The 22,457-nt window shown below is 42.5% G+C and overlaps 1 protein-coding gene across 1 annotated transcript in view; it reads left to right on the top strand.

The window, feature by feature from the left end:
* Positions 1-21,911, top strand: part of MPP1 (MAGUK p55 scaffold protein 1) — a 29,333-nt gene extending 7,422 nt beyond the window's left edge. The window contains exons 2-12 of the mRNA XM_089536590.1: positions 5,146-5,289; positions 6,051-6,129; positions 6,672-6,757; positions 8,165-8,233; positions 12,034-12,230; positions 13,417-13,523; positions 15,014-15,094; positions 16,630-16,710; positions 18,006-18,208; positions 20,235-20,309; positions 20,774-21,911. Coding sequence (XP_089392716.1) covers positions 5,146-5,289; positions 6,051-6,129; positions 6,672-6,757; positions 8,165-8,233; positions 12,034-12,230; positions 13,417-13,523; positions 15,014-15,094; positions 16,630-16,710; positions 18,006-18,208; positions 20,235-20,309; positions 20,774-20,950 — 1,299 coding nt within the window. The 3' untranslated portion in view covers positions 20,951-21,911. The remainder of the gene's footprint in view (positions 1-5,145; positions 5,290-6,050; positions 6,130-6,671; positions 6,758-8,164; positions 8,234-12,033; positions 12,231-13,416; positions 13,524-15,013; positions 15,095-16,629; positions 16,711-18,005; positions 18,209-20,234; positions 20,310-20,773) is intronic.
* The last annotated feature ends 546 nt before the right edge of the window (positions 21,912-22,457 follow it).

The raw sequence follows: 22,457 nt of genomic DNA, 5'->3' as shown, positions 1-22,457 counted from the left end.
CCGCTGCAAGAGATAAGGGTGGCAGCAGTTGGAGAACACTGATTCAGAGCGATTGCAACACAGGGCAGCCAGCTCATGCAGCTCAACAGAAGATCGCTCTGGCAATCTTTTCTCCCTATCTTTGGGTTTGCCTTATAGCATGCTCCAGGCACACAAGACTCTTTCACTTCTTTCACTTATGCACAGATAGAGTAAGAGTCATGTGGGATTGGAGCATGCTCTTTTTCATACAGTGGGCAACTGGGTAATTCAGAAAAGTGGAGTCGGGATTTGTGGGATTATAGTATGGGAACTGAATTGTTGGGACTTTTTGATGAACCGGGGCAAGGATGTCCTGTGTCAGAATTCATAGACTTCCCTGTTCCCTCTGAGTTTATCTGCAATGATCACAATACCTGGGAGAGAGAGATGTTTCCCAAGCAAGAACATATTGTAATGAATGGGTTCTGTTACAATGCACAGTATTTGGGTCTTGAATGGAGCACTGGTGGACCTCACAACTGAAAGTACATCCCACAAGCTTAAATACTACCACCACTGGTGGGGAATAGGATGGCTCAAATATCCATAGGACAGAGAGAGGGAGATCCCATAAGCCTGCTATATAACTTTAAAATTCAATTTCCAGTAGATCAAGAATCCCTAAATACATAGTGTTCACAGTCTGGTAGTACTGAAGACACAATAGGTCCACTGGGCATGAAATGTTTTACTGGAGAAAGATTAATGACCATAGGTCTAAACAAATGAAGGGAAGAGCAAACACCAGATGCATTTGGGCATTGCTGTCTTCTTCAGTTTCAGTGGCCATTATTGAAGTGCAGAGGGAGAGAGAGAGAGAGAGAGAGTAAATCCATGCGCGCGCACACACTTATACCTCTGTTTTAAGCAACTGAGGACAGACACCAAAACATTTTGCTTATTAACTGAAATATTAAGCTCTATTAGTTAATCATTCCCCCTTCTCTGTACATGTGTGCATAGCTGCAGTGTATTTATAAAAAAATATTTCCTGGCTCTGTCTGTTGCTTTCCAGGTTTGTGAATCAGGTCGTACTTTCCTTCTTTCCCCTCCCCTCCTCTCCTTTCCCATTAATGAATAAATGAAGACACTTTAATCAGACCTGTCCCTGGTGAAGATGAGAAGTGCTAGAACTGACTGTGGGGCTAGCTATGGAGCACTAGCATGCTGTTCACCTTCTCTTCAAAACGCCATACCACTGAGGTTGCAAAGGAGGACAAAAACAAAACAAAACCCAAACCAGCCCTCCTTTGCAGTTTGATTCATAAATAGGTATTTGAAGCAGAGTTTGGAAAGTTATTTTGTTGGACAACTTCCTTGGCCATGTTTCCTGGGAGTTTGCAACAGATGCAGTCTAACAGAGTAGCATTTCCAAGGTCTGATTAGAAGGCATGCTGCATCTGAAAGCCATTAAAGGAGAACGAATTTCATGATTTCCCCAGCCAGCCACTTTCAAACATGTGTCCTTTGCTATAGTTTGTTCTTCTGACTCCATACAATATACCATTACCATTACATTGCATTGGTAATGGTATATTGTTTTATTGCGTGTATTTTATATGACATTGTAGTTTTAATCTTGTAATTGTTGTTTTTATTGTTGTAATCCCGCCTCGATCCGCAGGGAGAGGTGGGAAATATAAATAAAATTATTATTATTATTATTATTATTATTATTACATCTCTAATCAGGGTCCTCCCTATAACTTCTACTTTGATTTTATAGATCTGGGAAATGGGATTGTACTGTCCATAGGTTCATGCAGACTGATATTGTACACTCTGACTGGAGCACCTGTCCACTGTGGACAACAGAAGCCTTCCCCCATTCCCTGTTCCTATCCGATCCTTTGAATTTAGGGGCAGAGAATCCAGATACTCTCCAGATGTTGGCCATCCTCAGCCCTAGCAAGGGTAGCCAGTGATGAAGGATAAAGGGGAATTTACAGTCCATCCATCAACATTTGGAGGGCCACTGCTTGCTTATATTGGAAATCTTGCAGATTGAACTTGGGGTGTTCTACATGGAAAGCAGCTGATCTGCCATCATGATCCTTCACCAAGTTCCCCAGGTTTTCATGATGCCTGCAAGGGCACCTCTTTTCCCCCTGTAAATATTCCAACTATCATATTCCACATCAAGGGTGGGTAGGATTTAGGCTTGTGGGGTCTTTTTAACTGAGAGATCCTCACCACCAATCTGAGTTAGGTTAGCTCAGGAAGGTGGAGAAAGCTTTGAGGAACAAGGTGTCTCTGAGGACATGCTCAGCCTAGGAATTTGTTTTCCGTATCAGAACAGAAACTCAGACATCTATCTTTTCATACACAAATCTACTGTTGTTTTTTCCTGAAGCTTTCTTAATTAGGCAATCTAATTTTGGAGGAAAAGAAGGCCTTTTGTTGCTGCTGTTGTTAAACCGTTGGGATTGAGAAACCCTTCCTTATCTACTGCAGATTGCCATTTCTGATTTATATTCTGGCTACTGTGCCAAACTGTTCCAGTTAAATGAAGCAGTAAAATCAGTAGGCTAATCTCTAACAGGAGCACCTGCATTTATAATTGCGACAGTAAAGGGCAGCTCTGATTGGAAAGATATATTGTTCTTGAGATGAATTGGGATGAATGATGGAAAAAGGCAATGAGTCTGGCAAGATGCATGCAGAACATTGGGCAGGAGTAGCTGATCAGGTGTGCCAGAAATGGGATTGAGGAAGATGAACAAAACAATTGTTTTGAATAATGTCTTGACCTGGAAAACCAAAATGTGTATATATAATGTGTTTGTGTTTGTGTGTGTGCTCATTCAGAAAAATCGAAGCGTAGTAGACTTCCATCTATGAAAGCTCATGCTGCCAACTTCTTTGTTTCAGTTAGTCTCAAAGGTGCTACAAGCTCGCTCTACATATTGATTCTACAGACTAACACGGCTGTACCTTTGAATTCTACCACTGTAGTAAATCTGTTACATGTTTTCCCTCTAAACCTTAAGGCATCTATGTAGTGAGGGTGAACAACAAAAGGTTCCCATTGCAATGCGCAGATATTCTGCTTGTAATAGTGAGTGTTTTAGTTTCTTATTGAGAACCGCTTGACTTGACTTTTCTCTCATGGTAGCAACAGAACTATTAGCTGAATCAACAAATCTCTGTATATAATCCTGAAGTAATGCAGTTCTGGCAGTTTTTGGGAGCGCCAAATGTTTTTAAGATTTTGCTATAGAAAGCTATCAATAGTTGCTGTTCTTGTTTGTTTTGCTTGCTTGCTTTTAAGCTATTGAAAAAATTGCTCAGTTGACTTTGTGCCATATGGGGGAAAACAGTGGTTTCATTTGACCCAGAAATGATTGTGAGGTGAACATTCACCTCTGACAGGCAATATAAAATAATGCTTTTTGGGCCCAGATTGTGAGTTTCCATGCAGTATCACACAGGCCACTGCTAGGAACCGAACTGTGTTGTTTAATTTATTTATTAGCTACATTTGTATTTCCACTTTCCTCCAAGGAGCTCAAGGGAGTCCATATGGCTTTCCTCACCATGTTATTTATACAACAGCTTTGTGAGGTTGGTTGAGCTGAGTGACTGATCTAAGATCATTGGGACACTTGAACTTGGATCTACTAAATCCCAGTTCAGTACTCTAACCGAGACACCACATTGGATGAGTTTTGGTTTGATCTAAAAGAGAAAGTCCTCTGCTCTTATGACTCTTGTAAAGACTAATATTGGTGCATATTGGCTGATTATGGTGCCATTTTAGCAACAACAGGCAGTGGACAAGATGGTGTCTCTAGATACCTCCACAAGCTGGCAGCAGCCCATAAACACAGCTGCTTTTCCATCTTGAGGTCAAGATGTTAAACAGTAAACACTGCTTAAACATGCTCAATTGTTTTAGAACCAGCTTGCAAGTTAACAGGCAACCTTGGAGTGAGATAAGGCCCTTCTAGTAATTGATTAACAACATTTCCTGCTCCTTTGCTCTGGACTTAAAAGGCTATTTAAAAAGTGGAATTTTAATGGGATAAAACTGTCTTTGGATGATATATATCACACAATATCGTAGTGCACATTTTAATTGATGGGCAAAACCCATCAATAGGCTCTCAATCTTACCGCTGTTCCATTACTGCCTTCATGCAATAGGTCCCTTGTACTGCAGTTCCACTTCTCAGACAGTCATATTGTGTGAGTGGGCTTGATTCTACTCCCCCCTTCCCCTTGCAACAATTGCAGCCACCAATGCCTCCCAAAGCTGGCTGCTATGTGAATGTGTAATTGTGTGTTTCTGCATGGATCTGCAAGATTTTATGATTCTATTAAATTATGCATAGTGTAACGAAAATGATTGAGAGACATTTTCCTTCCATTCATAACACTAGAACTTGGGTCAACCACTGGGACTGATAGTGGGAGATTCCAAAGAGAGAAAAGGAACACTTTCTTAAAACCAAGGATTTATATAATTCTCTTCCAAAATATTTAGCGATGGTCATCATCTTTGAAGGAGAAGCCTATTCATGGCTACTAGTTATGGTGGCTTAATTCCAGTTTTCGAGGCAGGGCTCTTGCTAGGGAAGTGGGAAGGTGGTGTTGCACTCAAATCCAGCTAGCAGGCTATGCTTGGGAACTGGATTGACCACTATGGAAACAAAATTGTGATCTGATCTAGGGTTGCTTTCCTTATACAGTTGGCTCACCCCATACACAGTCTTCCCATACGCAGACTTGAGATCACGCAGATGGGAAGCCCCATTTAGATGAATGGCGCATGCCCCTGGGAGTGTGCCCCATTCATCTAAATGGGGCTTGAGCATGCACCTAATTCGCTTTACACGAGGGAGTCTGCAATGGATCCCCCACATAAAACAAGGGTCCACTGTATTCTTTTGATGGACCATGGGACAACTATGCAGTCAGGCCCAGCGGTGCATGCTGTGTTCAGGTCTCAGCAGCTGCTGTGAAGAGAGTCACACTGGTTGCAATGGTGGAAGTGGGGAAGAGAGAAGGACTGTCTTTTAGACTGAAGCTTTCATCTCAGTGTGTCTCCTAGGGAGAGATTAAGATAAGTTAGGGCCTGTTGGACATTGTTCCTAAACCTGGGTTTGTTTTTGGCCTTTGCAGGCAGTTCCATGCCCACTGAATGCAGTGACTGAGGATATTTACACCAATGGCTCAGCCATGCTGGGCAGCCCAGCTCACGCAAATGACCGGGAGGTGCGGAAAATGAGGTTCATCCAGTTTGAGAAGGTCACGGAGGAGCCCATGGTGAGCTGCTGGGAGAGTGCCTTAGCCTTTGCGGTTCTAGGTGCTGGGGACAAGTAGCACTTCTAGTCCTTCAGGCAAACTTCTGGGGCTGGAAGAGCAAGGAGGACTGGATGAAGTCAAAGCTAACTTGTCCATTAAGCAAGGTGAGGTGCCTGCCTCAGGCAGTGAAATATTTGAGGATGGACAGCCTGAGCAATTCTTTTCCCACATTAGGCAACAATAGAATTTAGGTCTGGCTGGATGAAGTCCAGGGCCATTGCTTTGCTGAAGCATCGTGCCTTGGGCTAGTAGTTTCTTTTGACTCCATGCCTGATTCTCCAATAGCCATGGAAAGAATGTCCCATGGCAACCTCTAAAATAGGCTAGGCACAGGTCCCCTCTCATCCTTGAACACTGGCCATGCTAGCTGGGACTAAAAGGAGTATCGAGAACTGCCATTTTGCTTACCCTGGCCTAGAGAGAAGAGAGTTCCATTACGTAAATGGAGAGGGACCAGGGGATAGTTGGCAGGGAGTTTGCTCTCATAGATGAGCCAGGTAGGGCTGTTATGAGGGCAAGAGGGCTATTTGCAGATAAGCTAAGCCTCCATACTGCAGTCTTAGTTCACAGCTTCAAAAGGTTACTTTTTTGAACAACTCTTCCCACAGTCTGCTAGCCACTGGCAATGGTGGCTGGGGAACAATAGGACCTGTAGTCCAAAAAGCAACCTTTCCAAACCTTTTCTCAGTGCCGATTGTCACAGGCTTTGCTGTCTGTTCCAGGGCATCACGCTGAAGCTGAACGAAAAGAAGAGCTGTGTGGTGGGCAGGATCCTCCACGGAGGAATGATTCACAGGCAAGGTAAACAGAGTTTAAGCAGGCATTTTCTTGCCCTTGTCCCAGGATATAAGGAGTGCTGAATATCAAAGGGCTTCCACCACCAAATCCGCTGCCCAGGCCTAGGAGGGTGCTTTGTTGAACGTGTCCTCAAATCCAGAGCTGACCCTGCTGGAAAGCAATAACTGTGGATATCTGTTGTACTTGAAGTCACAGAATGAGTTAGAGAGGGTCATAACTGTTGTTCTCCAGACTGCCATTTCACAGAGTGAGGCAGCTACCTTAGCTGGCAGATGCTGAGCCTGGCAGCTCCCTAGTAGTTCCTCCTGAGACCATTTGTATGTCTTGAAAGATGAAGCTGTATTGTCCTCCCTTTCTTCAGGTGTCTATTCCATTGCTTCTAAGGTTCAACTGCTAATCTAGTTGGCTTCTGCACATAGAGTAGAGGAGGGTATCATTTAATCCTCAGGGAGTAATAAGTAATGGGCCAGCCCCTATTGTTGGCACTGCGCAGACACAGTCTGCCTTTTTTCATGCCTCACAAGTTTGTCTCTCCTACCTGGCAGGCTCCCTTCATGTTGGGGATGAGATCCTAGAAATCAATGGGAAGAGTGTCACCAACCACTCAGTAGACCAGCTGCAGAAGATACTGGTAGGTACAGAGGCAAGAAGAGGAGGGATCTGAGCTTCCCTGGGGTAAACAGAAATCTGGGGTTAACATATTTTTCTGAGATCAAGAAAATGGGAGCTTGAATAAATTAGTCAGCATTTGTTATGGTTTGCATTCCAGAAGGTGGATTCTTCAAGCTTTAGAGAGAATGTATATTTAAGCATGAATCATTTCACTCTGTATGTGAGGAATGGTAAATACATTTCCACCCAAGATGATGTTGGACTGTAACACCCGTCATCCCTCGCCATTTAATTGTGCTGGGGAAGGATTCCAACAGTATCTGGAATGTTATGCATTGCTGACAAACTGGTGGAAGGTTACATTGTTTTACTGGTAGGCCAACTTTCCCTAAAAATCTAGGACAGAAGGTGTGGGAAAGGTAGTGAATTCACAGCTCGAAATGGTACTCATATACAATTGGGATTTTCAGTAAGAAAAGGAAAGCTGCAATTCTCCTTGACTCTGTATGGATACTGAATACCTTGGAAGCTGTGATCAGTCTTCTGCCTGGTAATCCCCTCATGTGTTGGACTCAGAGCTAGGAAGAGTTATCCCGTGGACTACAACTCCCAGAATCCCGCACTGTGCTAGTTGTAGGATTCTTGGAGTTATAATCACAAAAATAACTTTTCCAAGTGCTGCTCACTGCAGGTTTCATCATTCCAAGCCAGGATCCTTTAGAATAAAAAACATGATGCAGGCAATCTGTGATTAGATTTTCCCTTCTTTAAGCTATAAATGAGTGTGAGTGAGATACCAACTTTTATGGAATGGTGGAGCAATATGGGGATGGTTGTATGAGAGGTTTTAATACCTGTTCCAGTTAAAATTAGAGCCTCCAAAAGCTGCTTGAAAGGAAGGAGAGGACATTGGTAAATCCAGATTTGATTTGCTAGGGTCACATCTGTTTTGGCTTTGAGTCATCTTTCCTTCCATGGACTCAAGGAGAACAGAATGGACTCAAGTAGAACTTTGCATCTCTAGACTTGGTTCAGCCATTTACGCCTTTGAAGGGGGTGAAAGAATCCTGGTTATGGTCTTGGAAAGTGGCTGCCATGGGATCCTTCTTGAGGTTGTGTTTGTAAGCCAATCTTTTCAGCTTTTGGGGAAATCCTGCAGCTCTTTGCTTCTGCAGCATTTTTGGAAGCAACCCCAGGATCTCAGCTATCTTTGTAATTTGGATGGCTTCAACCAGAAGAGTTTGAAGCTGATTCTGTGGGGGCTTGAAACAAAATTATTTTTTTAGTTTACAGTTCCCAGAAACTCCCAGCAGCCGGTGTGGGATTCTGGGGGGACAATATTCTTTCCAACTCCTCACTCTGTATTTGGCCATGAGTTGCTTCTCATTCCAGGGCTTGATTCTCTTCCTTTCCTTTTATTCACTAGAAAGAAACCAAGGGAACAGTGTCCCTAAAGATCCTTCCAAACCAACAGAATCGCATCCCTGCCCTTCAGGTAGGTGGGGGCCTCCACCTTTAGAACAGCCCCAGTCTGTGGGAGAATGGCTTTTATGTGCACTTTTTAAAAATAAAAATCTAAATTCTGCACTTTTGAGCTGACATTCTGCACCAAAGAAAGAGGCATTCTGCAGCTAATATATAAAGTGGTTGAATATCAGCTTATTTTCACATAATGTATAATAATGAAGATAGCCATTTAATTTTGCCTATTACTGATAGGCTTATAGCACAGTGCCTCTCAGTGTGTTTGGATGTCTCTAATCACTAGGAAGGGTCCTACACATATTGCTGGCAGACACACATATTGTTTTTTCATGTTCCTATTGTTGCTAGCTAACTCTTCATGGGACCATGAACAGGAGGAAAGGTTGAGCATGTGCTGCTCAGATGTGGTCCACTCCTAGTGGTAGGGCTGCGCTTGCTGTCGTTGCAAGAACATAGATGTCTGAAGCTATAGTATGTAGTTGTGGTATCCTTTGCTTTGAAAAATCATAAATCCAGTGCTAAAAGAATCCATTTTGTAAGCTGTATTGTGCAACGTGTGAAAATGAGGTGCATCTGCATGCTTTAGTGTATTATTAATATGCATTATCATTAATATTCAGTTTATGATAGTAATAAAGATAGAGTTCAAAGATATAGCCATGTTAATCTGTAGAATCAGTATGTAAAGAGATCTTGCAGCACCTTTGAGGGTAACTGAAACAAAGATGTTGGCAGCATGAGCTTTCGTAGACTTAAGTCTACTTCCCATATGCATCTGAGGAAGTATTTAAGACTATGAAAGCTCATGCTGCCAACTTCTTAGTTTCAGTTAGTCTCAAAGGTGGTACAACATCTCTCTACATAATGATAGTACAGTGGATCCTTGTTATACGCTGGGGTTTGGTTCCAAGATCTCCCGTGTATAACAAAATCCGTGTATGCTCAAGTCCCATTGCATATAATGACATAGCAAAATGGTGTTCCTTATAAAAAATGGAAAATCAAGGTAAATTTATACTTTTTTGGAACATTTTCAAGCCGTGTATGCTTAAATCCGTGTATAAAAAATCCGTGTATAAGAAGGGCCGACTGTAATACAGATTGTATCCTCCTATGTATATAGGCTTACAAGCGGAATAACGATGTATATTTTAGTATACTAGTGGCTAGCCATATTCTCTGAATGCCAGTAGTCAGAAAGATGCCATGCATATGTAGTCAAGAGGGAGGCAATGGCATGCTTACAGGAACTCCAAGGTTTATAGAAATATATATTTAAAACCTTTAGGGGAAAAACTTGAATAATGTTGTGGGCCTGAAATGCTGGCTGTCATCTGGGAGAAAACCCCTGGGAAACTCAGAAAAAGGACTGAATTTTGGGAAGGGGACATCACTGAACTGGCGTGCTCCATACAGCAACATTTTGTTGCAGGTTCCACTTCTAATCTGAAAATAACAAGCCCAAATCAATGCAAACAATAAAAAAGACTAAAAGACAACAATTGCATAAAAGCACACTAAGAATGAAATCCTGCAGAGGTTTGCTGGAATGAAAATCATCCTGTAGCCTCTCTGGAAGTGCTGGAAACAAGTGCTGCTCACTTGGAAGACTGCTCTACATCTTGGCCACCGAAAGTTGCGAAAGTTGTTTTATTTCATAGCTTGAAAAAAGTTACTTGGTGTACTACAACATGAAGCTGGGGGATTCTGCGAGTCGTAGTCCAAAAATTCACTTTTCCAAGGTTGTAGCAGATGCAAATGCAGATGCAAGTGATTTTTGAATTACTTTTATCATTCTACTTCTCCACCTGGGGATGAGCCAGTTAGTATCCAGGCCAGTAAACTCCACCTAGAACTGGATCCTGTGAGGCCACTGGCTTTTTGAGTTTTCGCAAGATGTTTCTTCCCATACACACCCACAGAGGATGTTTCTCACACACCCGTTCTTGAGATGTGGATGGCAAAGCTAATTTTGCCTTTTAGCTATTGGGTAACAAGCAGAAATCTGGAATGTGGAAAGCTTTTTCTAATATCGCTGGGCAATTGTGTGATGAGCACGGTCTCCTTGCTTTTATATCCTTTTGGCCTGCAGCTTTTAAGATGCACAGAGAAAAGAAACCTGTTAGAAATCTAAACCTACCAGAGATGCACAAGATCAGGATGGAGGGGAAAAGGCTGAATCAACAGCTGATTTGTGTGTGTGTAATGTATATGTGATGGTTATAAAGGAGAGGAGCTGTGCTCACATGGCAAAGAATATCTGTCTGGACTCACATGGCTTGACGTTTCTTGCATTAAGTACTGCAAGAAACAGGGAAGGGGCTCTGCATCAGTGATAGAAAATATGCTTCATATGATGAAGATCTCAGGCTCACCATTTTCTTTTTTAAAGGATAAGATCATGGGCAGTAGGAGAGTTGCTTCTCAGTCTGGGGCCCTGGCTGACCATCAGAGCAGACAATATTGGGCCAGATAAACAAATAATCAGATCTGGTATAAGGCAGTTTTCTATTTTTGTTTAATATTTTCTTTGACATGAGTTTTTTTTCCTCCAGTGGGTAAAAGGTGGCAGATATAGTTCTTATCTTCACATAGTGTTCACATAGTGTTCACATAGTGTTCACATAGTGTTCACATAGTGTTGCCAGGTTTTCAAAATAGCAGCAAGGGACAGTTGAAATTTATGACTTGCATGGTTGACATTGAGGAAGTCCCTATAAAAAAATTTGCGTTCTATCTAAATACCAAAGGAAAGGGGTTTTTTGTCATCTTATTCAGTCTAGACAAAAGAACAAGCTTAATCCCAACCATCTAATAGAGGACATTCTTATAATAAATTGGGCAGTATATAAATAAATCCTATTATTATTATTATTATTATTATTATTATTATTATTATGGGACACTTGGCAATCCTGTCTTCACAACTACCTTGTGGGGTAGGTCAGAGTAGAGAGCCAGCATGGTGAAGTGGTTTGAATATTGGACTACAACTCTGGATACAGGCATCACTGCTGGGGCATGGAAACCCACTGGGTGACTTTGGGCAAGTCACATTCTCTCAGCCTCAGAGGAAGGCAGTGGCAAATCCCCTCTGAAGAAATATGTCAAGAAATCACCTTCGGGTCACCATAAGTCAGACATTACTTGGTGGCACACAATGACAGCAAGGTCAGGGTAAGAGAGAGTGACTGGTGTAAGGTCACCCAGTGAGTTACATGTTATCTCCCAAGTCCTCATGCAAAAGTCTGATCTCTCTGGCTCTTTGCACCAGTGGGTTTATAATGTAAAAGGAATTATCCTTTGCATGGATCGAGGCACATTGTCCCCAAGGAGTGATTGTGGTGATTTCGTTATATTCAAGTCTGTGCACCCAGATGGACTTCTCTCTCTGCACAGTTTGAGGATGCTGGCCCTGAAGGCAGGAACTGGGTTAGCCCCTCTAATAACCCCTTTCTTTAGGACCAGGCCTGAGACCAAAGGTCTGGCCCCTGAACTGAGAACTGAGGCACACTGGAATCCTTTGGGGCTGAGTTCTTGAAGGAGTATGTAGAATCATGACTCTATTGGGCTCTGCCTTTGCTGTCTTTTGAAGAGGTTGGGGGCATGACTTGTCTTAATCTGGAGAAGGGAGGCGTCGGGGAGAAATCTGTGGGTTTCGTGAAAGTCTCTACCATTTCCTTCATAGTTTGATGTAAACCCTCAGTCTTTCATTCCATGTAGCCCAGTCCGCATCCCCTCTGAGCTATGCAACCTTTTGCAAACTGAAATTTGCTGCCTAGGCCAATCTTGACCCCTCTCTTCCTACAGATGTTCATGAGAGCCCAGTTTGATTACGACCCACAAAAGGACAACCTGATACCTTGCAAAGAAGCTGGACTGAAGTTTCAGACAGGAGATGTCATTGAAATCATCAACAAGGATGACAGTAACTGGTGGCAAGGCCGGGTGGAAAGCTCCTCCAATGGATCTGCTGGACTCATCCCTTCCCTGGAACTTCAAGAGTGGTATGGCCCTTGAGGTCATGGTTACATTACTTGCATGCTGCCCTCCTCTTCTACACATTTAGAATGTAGAATGCTTCATTTTTTGATTACCCGTTGGAAGGTAAATAATGGCTTAATGTGCAAGTCTGAGTAAATCCTGTTGTCATTGATTGGAAAAGCAGCTTAAATGCAGGGTATACACAGTCACCCAAAGAGAGAGGTCTGTTTTGGTGCTTCTGGAATGCTTGGCTACACTGGAGACTGTGTGTACACTCTCTAAAAAAAGCACAACTGCTTGTACACTAATTTTTACACTAGCATATTGTATCAACAAAATTCTGGATTTCATAATACTATTTAGCTTAGCTCTAGGTTGTATGTCACAAGCAAGAACCCTTCAAAATGAATGCCCACTCTTAGGAAAAGCTACTTTTTAGCCTAGTTCCCAGGATTCCCCAGCCTTCAACCAGTGACCGTGGTTGTAGTCCAAAAGGTAACCTTTCCAAGCCCTTTCCTAACCTATATCTGGGCTGTGCTCCTTCAAACTGCAAGTGAGTGCTTGTGTGGTATAATGTTCCTTCACAGGTAAAACTTCCCTCAATGTGGAAAATTAGCCTGGTTGAGAAAGACTTCTTTCTTCATTAGCTTTCCTACAAAAGTGCTAGTTTTCTAAATTAGGGATTTTTCTTTAATGGAGAAATGCACATCCTCCTGACAATTTGAAATGGTGCGCCCAGCTACAAAATGTGCTGGGCTTTATTTATTTGGGAGCACGTTTTGGATCAGCAGTTGACTCTTCAAAATAAGAATGAGTCTGCCACCCTCAATCTTTCCCAGCATTATCGTCTTTTCCAATGAGCCGTGCCTTTTCATGATGTGGCCAAAGTATGACAGCCTCATTTGATTATTTTGGCTTCTAGGGATATTTCTGGCTTGATTTGTTCTCGGATCTATTTGTTTGTCTTTTTTGCTGTCCACGGCATCCTCAGCACCACATCTCAAATGAGTTTATTTTCTTTTTATCTGCTTTTTTCACTGTCCAGCTCTCACATCCATACATAGTGATGGGGAATACTATGTCTTATACGATTCTAACTTTAGTTCTCATTTGTATATCTTTACTCGACTTGATAGATATGGTAAATACCAGCTTCACCTGACATGTACTTTCTTCCATTACAATATATTTTCTTTTCTTTTCCTGCAGGCGCGTTGCAAGCATGACGCAGGGGAACCCCACTCAAGCCCAAAGCTGTAGTCCTTTTGGAAAAAAGAAGAAATGCAAAGACAAGTACTTGGCAAAACATAGCTCAAGTGAGCACCTCTCCTTTTTCATTAGGATCACAGGGATAACTAAATCACAGGGGAAACCGGGCTGTATAGAAAGCAGCTGGGCTGCATTGCACATATGTACTTTCTGTTTTCCATACAGCCTGGCTTTCCCAAGGAGTCATTTTTAGGTTGCAGAGGACAACTCCCACAATAATCCTTCTTGCTTCATTGTAAGCAGCTGTGAGCTCTATAATGTACTGATAAGATTTGGATTTGGCAAGAGACTGCCAGCTGCCAGTTCCTTTTGTATGTTGAGGAGCAATTCATGCATAATGGCACCTTACAGTGCAACTCCCTGAAAGCTGCACTGTGCATGCAACAAATATCCATGGGAGATGACTTGTCCTTTTAGCATAGCCTTCTCTGCTATCCATGCTGACTTGATGATGAAAGTTGTAGTTCAGCACACCCAGAGGGTTTCAGGCAAAGTTTGATGGGAGTTATACTCCAAAGGACCAAAAAGACATTGGTCTGTAGGGGCCTTTTTTTACTCCATCATTACAATCTGTATTCTTTTCCATAGTGGTTTAGGACAGAGTGGCACTGCAAAGTGCTTCATATAGATATCATGCTGCAGTGCATGCCTCTGTGCTGTACATCATATTTAGAATGCTTAACCCGGCTGCTACTGTTATGCGCAAATAGGGCCTTAGAGAGGGCAAAGTATACATATATGTAGAAGCAGGTATTCCCACAGCCTCCTTGTGGGCCTTATGGTCACTCTGTAGATGGGTTTGCTTCATTACATTTGCTCTAAGGCATCGTTCATTTTTTTTAGGAACATGTTCATTACCAAAAGGCTGCGTGGATAAAACAAAAACAAAAACACCTTTTGCCATCTTAAAGACAAGGAGCAAGGGCTTTCTAGCCTCCCTTGATAGGCAATTCCTCCCTGTTCCTGTAACACATATGTCTACTTGGGTTTCAGGAGGGCTTCTTTTGCACGCCATAAATGGTATTGCATAAAGTACAGTTTTCAAAATACATACGTTGTACTGCAGCTTACTTTAAAGGGGGCTGGACAACTTCAAGGGGGAGAAGGTTGTCAAGAACTACTAGACATGATGGCTGCATCTATTTCCTCCAGTAATACCAGTTGCTGAGAAGCTGAGGGGAAGGATGGAGGATGCTCATTTCCTACTATAGTGGGATTTCTCTTAGGAGATATGGTTGTTTACTGTAAGAATACAATGCTGGGCTATATCGGCCTTTGTTCTGATTCTTTTGAGCACAATTGGAAATATGTGGGCCTCCAGATACTGCTGGACTTCAAGTTCTGCAGCAGGAAAAACTAAATTCTATGACTTAATGAATTCTACACAGCTCCATACATTATGTTATTCCTTCTCCCCCGCCCCCTCAAAGAATCTTCCCAAGTCTTATGGAACTTATAAAATATGTGTGGTGACATGTAAGATTTGGAGGACCTCCTCAACTCGTTTAATTCCCCCCCCCTCTAATTCTCATTTCAGTTTTTGACCAGCTGGATGTGGTGTCTTACGAAGAGGTAATGAGGCTGCCAGCCTTCAAACGGAAAACCCTGGTGCTTATAGGTACCTGATTTGTTACTTAATGCAGTTTGTAAACATTTAATTTTGATTTGCTAATGAAGAGATAATAAAACATCAGAGACATTCCCTTAAAATATACTTCCAGTGCAGCAGGCAGGGCGTACAACATGTGGCACTCCAGATGTTGGGAATACACTTTCAGACATCCTCCACCATTAGCTGTGCTTACTACAGTCCAATCTCTATAAGGCTGTAATTACCCATCAGAAGCTCCTGTCCAGCCAACAGGAACCAAAATCGAACCAGACTATAGTAAGACTAACCAGGCATTCCAAACAAAGTTCTCTCCAGAATGCCACAGAGCAAGCTGGGCTTGTGCTTCTCCTAGACAGTTGTATGTCCAATCCTAGATTATTTTGGAGCAGCTGAACAGCCTGAAGTGTCACACTTCAGAAATAGGTTTAGCTTCACATCTACCCAGTCATACAAAGGACTGCTACCTGATCATCTTGTAGTAGAATTCAAAGACATAGCCATGTTAGTCTGTAGAATCAGTATGCATCTGAGGAAGTAGACTGTAGTCTATGAAAGCTCATGCTGCCAACTTGTTTCTTTCAGTTAGTTTCAAATGTGCTACAAGAGCTCTCTACATGCTGATCCTCTTGTGAAATTAATTTGTTGGGCAAGGGCTGTTAGTAGGAGGTGGCAGTCTGGAAGGATGGGTGTGGTGAACATTTTAGAGGCCGAGTGCCCAAACTGTAACCCAAAACCCACTTATTTATTGCAAAGTGCCATGTCCCTCTGGCTTTCTAGTAGCAAACTCTGTGCTGGGGCGACGGCACATGTGCCCACAGAGAGGGCTCTGAGTGCCACCTCTGGCACGTGTGCCATAGGTCCTCCATCACTGGGTGTGGGTAACTTTATGCATGAAAATGAAAGGGAAATGGTCTATTAACACTTCTAGCTGTAGATGGGGAACGTCACTTTAAAACAGGGATGGGAAAACACTGTGGGTGCCAAGGGCCAATTTTCCCCAGGGTGCCCCCCCCAAAGGCTGCGCACCAAGCCCTAATACCTCTACTTTTTTCTATAAGCCTTTTCAAAATGTTGACAGGAAGTGGAATTGCATCACTTTCTGTCACAACTTTGAAAGGAAAATAGGTATTTGGAGTAACACATGGTTCTGGGTTGCTTGTGGGGGTGAGATGGGGTATTTTTACATGCTTTGATGCATTGGGCGGGCTTCAGAGGACACAAAAATGAGGTGCAGGGTCCACATGCAGCGCACCCCCTTTAAAACTCCATTGTACATAAAAAAATTCCCTGTAGGTGGGCCACTAGAATATCAGAGCAATTACAGCCAGTTAGAGTTTTTGGAGACCTTTTTACACAAAGCATTCACAAATGTGAACTTTCTCTCCAACCCCAGAAGGAAGGTGGAATGGGGTCTGGAACCCAGGATTATTTCTCCTGCGACTAAAGACCAACCATAAATTGAGCTTCTTTGGGAAAGAGAGAACGGCTTGGGTTTGTTTTTCCAATTATTGATCTTTGTTGTTTTGTTTGTATTGGACCAGGGGCCAGTGGTGTTGGCCGAAGCCACATTAAGAATGCCTTGCTCAGCAAAAACCCAGAGAAGTTTGGCTATCCTATTCCATGTAAGTGTACCCAGAAACCAGGTTTTCTATGGCAGCTCCTCTTTTGGGGCTTTGATCCTCTGTCCTGCCTCAAGAAGTTGCTTTCTCAGACTCTTTCTCTTAGCATTTCCTGACTGGGGAAGAATTCTGCTGAAACCTTCACAGGTCTCTCTGCTGTGGCTTGTATGGTCCATGTCAGAGTTCAGGGATAACTACATGATAAACCTACCAAGTTATTAATTCCTTAGTTAATTCCTGCACCATTTTGTCCGCCGGGGCTTGCTGTCCATGTGAGCTCAGGCTGTGGGTGGCAAGCCTGCATATGGCACGGTCAGACTGTATATTCCCCTGTAAACAACAGATAAACTAGTATGATGCTTTCATACATTGCACTTGTATTTTCCTATATTTTCCTAAGGTTTTCAAATATGGTCAAGGATTTGGGAAGTTTAAAGTGTGCAAAGTGTAAGAAATCAGATGTGTAAGAAATCAGATGTTGATGCATTACTGTTCCAGTCACACCTTCGCATTGGCCTTGCTTGCAGAGGCTGTTGCAAATGGGAAGTCCAATGTCATTCATAAGGCTAAGGTCCCCCCCCCAAAGTGTAAAATTTTAGTTGTAGTCTTTCTTCTATTTGATAAGCAATATTTTCATACCAAATTTCAGCGATCATCATCTGTGTTGTTAAAGATGTGTCATTGTTTTTAAACAAGCCTGTCATTCAAAAAGGATGTTGAGAAGCTGGAGTGTGCCCTAAGGAAGGGCAGCTAAAACAGTGAAGGGTCTGGAAACCATGCCCTATGAGGAACAACTTAGGGAGCCTGGAGAAGAGAAGGTTAAGAGGTGATATGATAGCCCTGTTTAAATACTTGAAGGGATGTCATATTGAGGAGGGAGCAAGCTTGTTTTCTGCTGCTCCAGAGACTAGGACCCGGAGCAATGGATGCAAGCTACAGGAAAAGAGATTCCACCTCAACATTAGGAGGAATGTCCTGACAGTAAGGGCTGTTTGACTGTGGAAGACACTCCCTCAGAGAGTAGTGGAGTCTTCTTCTTTGGAGGTCTTTAAACAGAGGCTGGATGGCCATCTGTCGGATATGCTTTGATTGAGAGTTCCTGCACGGCAGAATGGGGTTGGACTGGATGGCCCTCGAGGTTTTTTCCAACTCTATGTAGGAACCAGTGGAGTGACTAAAGACTAGGGAAACATGCTTTAAATTGTCCCTTTCCTCCAGGTTTACTGGTAGTGTGTGTTGGGTTGCCTCCAGCCTGCAGTACCCCAGCTCCCTCTCACCCCTGTCTTTTTCTTCTGTAGACACCACTCGGCCTCAGAAGAAGAATGAGGTGGATGGGAAAGATTACCACTTTGTTTCCACAGAGGAGATGACGAAAGATATTGCTGCCAATGAATTCCTGGAGTTCGGGAGCTACCAGGGCAACATGTTTGGCACAAAGTTTGAGACTGTGCACAAGATTCATGAACAGGACAAGATTGCTATTTTGGACATCGAACCACAGGTAAGGAGAGGGAGTCACAGTTGTCTTCCCTACTTCTGGGTGCAATATCTGGGAACATCTTTATACTTACAGGAATTATGTACAGCAGAGAAAGAATGAATGCTTAGGAACTAGAGGTGGGAAAGTTGGAGATAACCAGAAAGGCACACAAAAGTTGAGAAGTAGGCAGATGAACAAGAACAAAGATGTGAAGTTGAAAGCTTTCGTGGCCAGCATCCATAGTTTTTTGTGGGTTTTTCGGGTTATGTGGCCATGTTCTAGAAGGGCTTATTCCTGACATTTTGCCAGAATCTGTGGCTGGCATCTTCTCTTTGCAAGTAGTGTAGTACCTATTTTATTTGTGAGACTGGGGAGACATGAGGGTCTGTGAAATTGCAGGAGGCCTGGATTTGCAGCAAGCATTATATTTGGATTCTCACCATTTCATGGATCATGTCTCTCCAGCCTCACAAATTACACTACGTACTATGCTATTTATGTTCCAAATCCAAAAAAATCCCAGCTCCCAAACATTGTTTTTCGGCGTCTTGGATTAAGGATACTCAACCTGTAGCAATGAAAGGTACTTGAGAGAAAATTCCCCCCAAATAACTTAGGAAACTGGCTTAGGGAACTCAGCAGTGCAGCATGGTAGCAAGAAAGGTTTGAGCACATACTAGGGGTGTCAAGTATTTACAGCGTAAAATGTTAATAAATATTGATCTAACGTCCAAATCGTAGGTGATGGTCAACTGATAACATGATTAGTCCTCCTTACTGAACTGTTTCAGAGATTACATTTGAGGGCTTCCTTGCCATGAATAGCTTGCTTTAGGTGCTGCCACATTTTGATGGGATTTAGGTCTTGACTTGGCTAGGCAATTCTAAAACAAAGACTTTCTTCCTTTGCAGCCTTTTTTTTGCTTGAAATGTTTAGGATCGTTGTCATGTTGTATGGTCTACTTTCGATTCATCTTCAGTTCTTGAAGAGATGGGTCTGCCGTTCTCCTAGAAATGCCTGATACACAACAGATTTTTTATTTGGTCAATGATGGCAAGCCGAACAGTTTCTGAGGCAGCAAAACATGCCGCCATCACATTCTCACCTCACCTGAAGGTTATAGAATGTTCTTATGTTCAAATATAGTGACATAACATTTAGAAACATAATTTAGAAATTTGGAAACATAACATTTCCTCTTGAGGCCCAAGAAGTTCTCAGTTGAGCAGCAATGTCCTTTTTAGAAAGCAGTCATGTTCTCCTGGCCATCCTTTCACGAAGACTGTTCTTATTCCATCTTTTTCTGAGCGCTGTCATGAACATTCACATTATTCAGAGCAAGATTATTGTGACTGCCTAACTTTGGTAGGATGACAGCTTCTGAGCAGTGTTATGGTAGCCATTTGTGGATCGTTTGACAGTGAATTGAGAGGAGACCTACATCCCTGGAATTCTGTTACTCCTTCTAGATTGCTGAGCAGCAAAAACTACTTTACTGAAGTCATCAGGAAAGTCTTTTGACCGAGGCATGCTTCCCACAATCTTGTGCTGAAAACCAAACTCACAAAAGAGCCTGATCTTTTATAGTCTGGAATTTCTCCAACTTTCCTCTGCAGATCCATCTAATTCTAAATGATTTCCTTTAATTGAGGCAAATAAGGATTCACTTTTGCACCTAGTCTTTTGTGTTCTCTTCGTTTGCCTCATTTATACATTGTTTTAGTTCATGAGGCATGGAATTTGTTAATATAAACCCTGTTGGATATTTAGAAAAGAGCTTTGATTCATAAAGGTTTTCGTGATAAAGTTATAATTATATCATAGTTAAGGAAGCAAAAGGAAATGTAGTCCCATTTTAGATGGGGGGAGCCTCTTGTTTCTTTAAGGACCAAAGTGAAAGAAAAAGCTATTGCAGGGTTATGTTCCCTTGCAATAAGGTAACTCAAGCCTGTAGCATCCTGGACTGACCCAGTACAATGCATACATTCATGCCTCTATCTTTAAAGTATCTGCATGTATGTGACACCTTTGTCTCCTTTTTAATAGACACTGAAGATTATCCACACAGCTGAGTTTTCTCCTTTCATCGTGTTTATTGCTCCCACCGACAAGGCCAATGAGGTAAGATGTGCTCCCCGGTACATGTTAACACAACAGATATATCTATGTATTTACATATACACTATTAACACTTGGCTCTGGGACAAACAGTTTGATATGGCTTTGTCCAATATGTTCGTTTCTTGGTCTCAAAATTGGCACTTGCTGGATGTTTCAATTCTTGTGAATACTAGTCTTGAAAACTCTTGACACAACCCAGGAATACACAATTAATTTTGCCTTAAATGTTATGTGATTGTTTCAATTTTAAATTAAATCACTGAGTAAAAAGAAGAGTGGTTGCACAATTTAAAAAATATATGTGATTTTCCTTGTACATGGCATCGTAGAATCGGAAGACTGCAGTTGAGCACTAATTTTCTCCATATCTATCCAAGCCCTCATAGAGTTAACAAGAATTTGGGGTCAGATTGCTCATTTCACATCATTAATGCTACGTTTTCCCTCTTCTTTCTCCTCTGCAGACAGAAACTTTGCAACAGCTTCAGAAGGATTCAGAGGCTATCAGGAGCAGATATGCCCACTACTTTGACCTCTCACTAGTGAACAATGGCATTGATGAGAGCCTTGAGCAGCTCCAGGCGGCTTTTGAGCGTGCTTGCAGCTCTCCGCAGTGGGTTCCTGTTTCCTGGGTTTACTGAGCTGCCCTGGCATTGGAAGGAGTCACTCCCAGAACCCTCTCAATACAGCATGTGGAGAACAAGAAGGGTCACCCACTTCCCTGCTCAGTGCTTTGTCCCATAAACAGTCCATCTGTCCCTACCAGGGCAAGAATCTCATACTTCTGGTTCAAGCACTTTTGAAATAGCAACTGTGTGGTTGTGCTCTCAGACACCTGCCAATTGCAGCACCAGGAAAGGCAAAAAAGGAGGATGAACCATTAAGATCATAAATATGTCTTTGTAAATTTCATAGAGTACACTCATAGTGAAAGCCATAAACTGAATGTTCAGAGGAGCAGAGCTCCTTTTTAAAATTAAGAATTTCTGCCTCATTTTAGATTTTTCAGTTTCCTTATTTGATCTCTGCTCCTCCCGTAAAAAGGGTGTGTGTGCGGGACTGAAGTGATTTAACATCCCCTTTCAAAGTATGTACAGTCATTTGAATGTTTGGACTAAGCCAAATTAACTCCAACTGTGAAAACTCTTGGAGACCAGGGGAGGTGCTACACTTCTTACAGTTGAGGCAAACGATGAAGGGAAGAAACAATTCAGTCAGGACATGGCATGACCCCTTTCGGCACCTGCATGCTGTATTCTGTAGAAATGATTATGGCATAGTCTCATGACTTAGGATAGCTCATGTTATAGGCAAGAAAACGGCATCATCATTTCTCCCCCCAAAATTAGGAGTGACTTTGTTCCACTGTTACACTTCCTTCCCTTCACCCACAAGCACAACTCAAAGCGGAGACTCCTCAAATAGCTATCCACCTCTAACACAAGATTATTTTGTATACCTCGAAGTGATGGTGAAGGGAAGCAAGCTTGACATGCAATGAGCCTCATATTTTTGAGGCTACCCACCCATAAAATCTGGTGGTGTGCAGCAGGGACCTTTGGTTGAGTCTATTACAGGAAAAACAAGCAGCAATAAAGTATGTTAAAATACTATGTGATTTCTGTGTTTTTTTCATCATTATACACCATACTCTAGTCCAGTGATGGCGAACCTATGGCACACGTGCCAGAGGTGGCACTCAGAGCCCTCTCTGTGGGCACATGTGCCATCGCCCCAGCACAGAGTTTGCCAGTTTGTTACCAGAAAGACAGAGGGACATGGCACTTTGCAATAAATAAGTGGGTTTTGGGTTGTAGTTTGGGCACTCGGCCCATAAAAGGTTCACCATCACTGCTCTAGTTTGAAATTAAAAAGCTGAATTTGAACGGAAATGTAGCCAAGCATAAGAAGAATACCACTTAGTTAGTGAATATTACCCACTGCATACTTGGGTAAATCTGAAGCAGTGTGCCTGTACCCTCCATCCCCAACTATAACCTGGGCCCTTCCACAGTCATATGTATTCCATCTAGGAAACTGCATCCTGCCACCAGAAGGTCTACCTGTCCCCCGTATAACATATATCTTATACCACGTCACCTTGGGCATGTGACAATCAAAATGTAAAACCAGCAAAATGACGGCAGA

The sequence above is a fragment of the Sceloporus occidentalis genome, unplaced genomic scaffold (assembly GCF_023333645.1).
Source record: "Sceloporus occidentalis isolate IW3139 unplaced genomic scaffold, rSceOcc1.0.p SCAF_8, whole genome shotgun sequence".
Classification (NCBI taxonomy): Eukaryota; Metazoa; Chordata; class Lepidosauria; order Squamata; family Phrynosomatidae; genus Sceloporus; species Sceloporus occidentalis.
The sequence above is the reverse complement of the archived record's forward strand: the minus strand, read 5'-3'. Positions and strand labels throughout refer to the sequence as shown.